The sequence below is a fragment of the Bison bison genome, unplaced genomic scaffold (genome assembly GCF_000754665.1).
Source record: "Bison bison bison isolate TAMUID 2011002044 unplaced genomic scaffold, Bison_UMD1.0 scf7180017864341, whole genome shotgun sequence".
Lineage (NCBI taxonomy): Eukaryota > Metazoa > Chordata > Mammalia > Artiodactyla > Bovidae > Bison > Bison bison.
Genome location: NW_011494913.1, coordinates 6,118,595 through 6,124,049, shown reverse-complemented (window position 1 = coordinate 6,124,049; position 5,455 = coordinate 6,118,595). Strand labels below are relative to the sequence as shown.

Below are 5,455 nucleotides of genomic sequence, written 5' to 3'. Positions count from 1 at the left end.
GCATCAGCTCAAGCTCCCCACACCTTGACCACTCTGACTTCCGCTTCACACACTGATTCCCGCCTCACACACTGTCACCTCCCACTGCAGCTCGTCTCACTGACGAGGACCACTCACTCCAGGACCCTTCGGCCCCACTGCCTATTTCCACTCTCCACCACCCGCCTCCATCTTTCACTTCCCTCCTATGATGGGCTAAACTGTGTCCCCCCCCCAAAATCCCTAAGTTGAAGTCTAACCCCTGTCCCAGGGACTATATTTGGAGATGGGGGTCTTTATACAGGTAATTAAAATGAGGTCACTGGGGTGGGACCTTAATCCAACATGACTGGTGTCCTTATAAGAAAAAGAGATGAGAACACAGCCATCCTTGCACATAGAGGGAAGACAAATGTAAAGATACAGGGAGGAGACGGCCATCCTGGTCAAGGAGAAACGCCTCAGAAGAAACCCCTCTGTTGACACCTTGACCTTGGACTTCCAGGCTCTGGAAGTGGGAGAAGATGAATGGCTGTTGTCTAAGCCCCACAAGGGTGTGTAGTAGGTTGCTGTGGCAGCCTGAGCAGACCAACGCACCTGCTTACTCAGTTCAGATTCCAGCACTGTAGCCATTCCCCTCCATACCCGCCTTCTCTCCCTCAGTTATACTCACTGACCTTGGCTGCACTCAGCAACCCACCTTCTCCTTGCCTGAACCTCAGCACCTCAATGTTGTATGTGGGGGAGAGGGGGGATTGCAAAATAATGCTAAAGTGTATGGCCCTCAAATATGAGCTCAATACAGTCCATGAATCTCAGCAAGTTTCCTGAGCAGGTTGTCTTTCTCACTTCCCATGAGGCTGTATCACACATTCTCTTCTGCCTCCAGAACACCCCTCAACATGGCTCTGCTGGCCTCAGGCCAGGTTCAGTTTCCCTGTATCAGTCAAAGGTCTCTGATTCTCTGTGCTCCATCTCCTTTTGCCTTTGCAAGAATCCCAGCCCTTCATTTGTCTCCTCTCTCCTCACTAACAATTTCACTTACTGGATCATTTCCATGCACTTGCCTCTCCTACTAAAAACACTTCCCTTGACCCCCACCCTCGTCCAATCACTCCTGTTTTTCTGCTCCTTCTAGTACCAAAATGTCTGAAAAGAACCATCCACCCTTAACTGATTCTGCTCAGTGACTGTCTCATTACCAGTTTCTTCCTACTCTGGGATGCCTTCCACCCGCATACACCTTCCCCCCTGTCTAGTACTCTGGTCTGACTTTGGTGAAGGTCATGGCTGACTTAGGGTTGCCAAGCCCAGAGTCTCCTCTCTGTCCCATTCTCCCGAGAGTTCTCAGCAGCATCCGACGTAGTTGGCGGCTCTCTCCTTCTCTCTTAGATCTTTGTGACTCATCTCCTGGTTTCGTCTTGACTTCACAGGCTGCTCTCTATCCTCTTTGCATCTTTTTCTACTGACCTCCAAGGCCCCATCTTCTGTTTCCAGATGATCTCATCAAGGTCCATGACTTTAAATATCACTTCTGTGCTGATGGCTCTCAAATTTATATCTCTGTACCGACCTCTCCCTTGAGCTCCAGACCCATAGATCTAACTTGACGTCTCTACTTAGATGGCTTGAGGCGCCGCCTCCCTGGCACACGGGGAGAGGACTTCTCCCTGCAGCATTGAGAACCATCCTCGGCTGGTTCTCATCTCAGTGAACGGTCCCACCACCTACTCAGAGGCTCACATCAAAAACCTAGGGCTCCCTTGTGTCCACAAGTCCACTGTTTACATCTGTGTCTCTATGCTTGCCCTGCAAATAGGCTCATCAGAACCATTTTTCTAGGAGGGTGGAACGAATAAAGAGAGTGGCACTGACGTACATAGGCTCTGATGTGAGACAGACAGCGAGTGGGAGCTGCTGCGCAGCACAGGGAGCTCAGCTCTCGCTCTGTGATGGCCCAGAGGGCTGGGATGGAGAGGGTGGGAGGCAGGCTCAAGAGGGAGCAGACATTACATACATATAGCTGACTCACTTTTGTTGTACAGCAGAAACTAACATAATATTGTAAATTATACTCCAATAAAAGAAATAAATTTCTAATAAACTTATTAAAAAAAAAAAAAGCTCATCCTCTTTTCCTTATTGTTGCTTCCACTTTGAAACTTCTCTAGACCCCACCTATGTCTTTCCATCTTTCCATCTTCACTCTCAACTCTAGCCCAAGCTGCCTGAATCTTTCACTTTGACACTCAAATCATTTCCTAAGTGGTTTCCCCGTTTTCCTTCCATGGGAAGGGGTGCTCCAGAGAGGAGAGCTCAGTGAAGGATCAGATTCCCGCTGTGCAGATGACACAGCCAGTGCTAACTGGATTAATCAGATTTCCAGAGCGAAGCCGTGTGTGCACTCTCTTCCTTTCTGTCAGCTTCCTTTGGAAACAGCACTTCCATTCAGAAAGCCAGATCAAGTGCCATTAACAAATTAATTCCGATTAGCGCACCCAGGCACTCAGACCCCAAGGCAATCCTGGTCAGTCGTGCGGGGTGATGGCTTGGGCCTGGCCTGCTAATAAAGTGGGAAGCCTCCTGGAAGCAGAGGCAATTCTTCTGATGCCTGTCTCTGTCCCTGGAGGGGAGAAGAGTAGGATTTGATTATACCATGGTCTCCTGAGGGAATTAACTCACTTTCAAATTATAACTTATTAATTCTCCCACATGGCCATTAGGTTGGTAAGAACAGGGTCACCTCTGGCACCTACCTGTGATCCACACAGCCTCCAATTTAAGACCAAGCACTGGAAGGTGCCCAACAACTGAATGAAAGGAAATTAAGTGGTAAGTGGGAAATAAGTCTGGGGCCCAGTATCCTTAGTGTCCTTCATTCCTTTATTTAACAAGCATGACTGGGGATTAACTGTGTTTGGGGCAGCAGATTCAGAAGTTAAGCCAGGTAAGGCCCCTGTCCTCCTGGGTTTTACAGACTTGGGTGGCGGTGTGGGAAAGGGACAGATAATCAGCACGAATCAAACAGACAAAAAACTGACTTCAGAGAATAAGAAATGCAACCAAGATGAAAAACAGGACAAGGGGCAGAGTGTGCTGGGGATAGGTGGGGGATATTCCAGGAGAGTCTGGGGTGAACCCCTAAGCTGAGCTTGGAACAGTGCAAGGAGCCAGCCAGCCCTGGAAGAAGAGCTTTCTAGGGAGAAGGACGTGCCTGCTGCTGGACGGTCAAGCCTCATCACCTTCTCGTTCTCCCGGTACGTCTAGCACAGCCATCTTTGCCGGCCAGACTGCTCTCCTCACGGTACTGGGCAGGTCAGATATGGCCCTGCTGGGCGGTTAACTCTGCCTGCAGTTGGTCTGCCTGCCTGGACACTGTCCCTACCTCCTGTCCCTCTCATGTCACAGGGTTTTGTTCAATTCCCACCTCTTTCCTCAAAGCCTTTCAAAAGCCTCCCAATTAGAAGGGCTCCCTCCCCTCTCTGAAGTCCTGGAGCATTTATTTGGTAGCTACTGGCTCTACTGCCTTACGTGGGTAGACACTGCATTACTATGTACTTGAATCCATCCCCGATTCCTATTGAGGGGGCTGCTCAAGGCCAAGGGCTCCATCCTTTTTGTCCCTTACACACCCCAGGCCTAGCGCAGGTCCTCAGCTTACAGACACTCAAGAACTCTGAATGGTCACCTGGCTGGAATGAAAGCCCAAGGGGCAGACAGAGGCTCAAAGAAGTCCCACCCTTCTTCTGGGAATGTAGGCAAGAAAGCAAGACTCTCCACCCAGTTCCTGAGAACAGGGCTCGCTTTGGGTTTGAAAAGTAGTTTCCAGAAGGACAATTTGAAAAATGTAAGACTGTTGCTGGATTTCTTATGGGAAAGCTTAGAAACTTTCTTAAGAGCAGCAGCCAGAAGGATAAGATCAGCTTGAAGATGAAGAATTCTGGGACCAAGAAATCACGTGAAGGAGGCAGCCAACCACCCTTCCAGAGGTGGGCCCATCCCAAACCCCTACCTGACAACTCTCCCAGCAACTCAGATCCCGGAAATGAGCACCTTCCTTGCCCACCAGTAAAACACCACTGCTTCACTGCAGCTGGCCTTCCTTCAACTCAAAAACCTTGCCCCCAACCATGCTCCCAGACATCCTCGGATTCCGGGTCTAGTCAGCCTCACCCAGAAAGTCAGCATGCCGTCAGATGAATTACAAGGGTACAAAAGATGCCTTCAGCTGACCGCAGGCCAACTGCAGGATATGCCATTGGGTCCTGGACTGGAAGGAGGCCTGAGCTTCCCACACTATGGCAAATGGGGATGAGGTACACCCCTGGAGGGAGGGAGGCCAATGGGTGTGAGGATGAGATGAGCATGGAGACGTGCTGGGCGCTGCTGCTAACCTTTCATGAGGACCGTCCTGGCCTCAGTCCACTCGCTCCTCCCGTCTGACGTCAGCAGGCCGATTGGAGGCAAGCGTTCATCCTCGTTGGAAGCCATTCTGACTATCTTTCTCAACTGAGTGAACAGATCCCCCTCACTGAGACGGCGGAAATTAATCACAACATCCAAGACAAAGAACTGTGGGGGAAACAGGTCAAAGACTTCACTCAGGGCAGCCCGCCCTAGACGTCAGGCCTTCCCTGAGCCTCCATGTGGGAGCAGGACGGGGGGCACTCAGGCCCCTGGTTCCCAAGGTATCGATGGTTCAGAAGAGCCACAGTGTGGGGACCAGCCGACACTGTCAACTGCGCTGGACTCCAAGCTCTCCCAGATCAAAGGCCAGATTAAACTTAACTAAAGAGAGTGTTTCTTTTCTGCAGTTCCTATTTGATGTAAAACCATTACGTTTGTGGGAAACTGAGTGGAAATTGATACATCTGCTTGCTGTTGGGGGGCTGTGTCAATCAAAACTGAAAACGGTGCATGCCCGATGATTCAGTAACTGCTCTTATAAATGCATACTTTAGTCTAAGGCTTAGAGAAACATATACTTGTGCCCTGGGAGACATATAAAGGAATGTGCATATCAACCTTGTTTGCAGTAGAAAATTGGTAGAGAGAGCCCAAATGTTCTGCAGGAAGGGAATGGTTAAGTAAAACGTGGAGCACCTGTCCAATGCATGTCTATCCAGCAGTTAAAAGGAATGAACTAGCTCTAGATACAGCTACAGGGATAGATTTCAAACACACTGGTGAGTGGAGAAAAAAATGGCAGCAAAAAATATGCAGAGAAAGATTAAAATGGAAGAACAGCACACGAAATGCTCCACGCGTGCATGTGTACCTACACACGTGTACTCGCGTGAGCTCTGTAGGTGAGGCCTGTGAACCGGCACTCAGTAATTTCGCAGCTAGAGCCTCAGCATTGTAAAGGGTTCTAGTCACAGTCCCAGGTCAAGGTCCCTTCTCTGCTGATTGATGTGTGCTGGCCCCACGCCCTGAGCCGCATACAGGTGGTTTGGTTCACAGCGGGAGTCTTAGC

At 49.9% G+C, this 5,455-nt stretch overlaps 1 protein-coding gene across 1 annotated transcript in view; it reads right to left on the bottom strand.

The window, feature by feature from the left end:
- The window catches only part of CHAT (choline O-acetyltransferase), a 60,778-nt gene that overhangs the window by 29,241 nt on the left and 26,082 nt on the right, over positions 1 to 5,455 (bottom strand). The window contains exon 8 of the mRNA XM_010854445.1: positions 4,374 to 4,551. Within this exon, the coding sequence (XP_010852747.1) occupies positions 4,374 to 4,551 (178 nt within the window). The remainder of the gene's footprint in view (positions 1 to 4,373; positions 4,552 to 5,455) is intronic.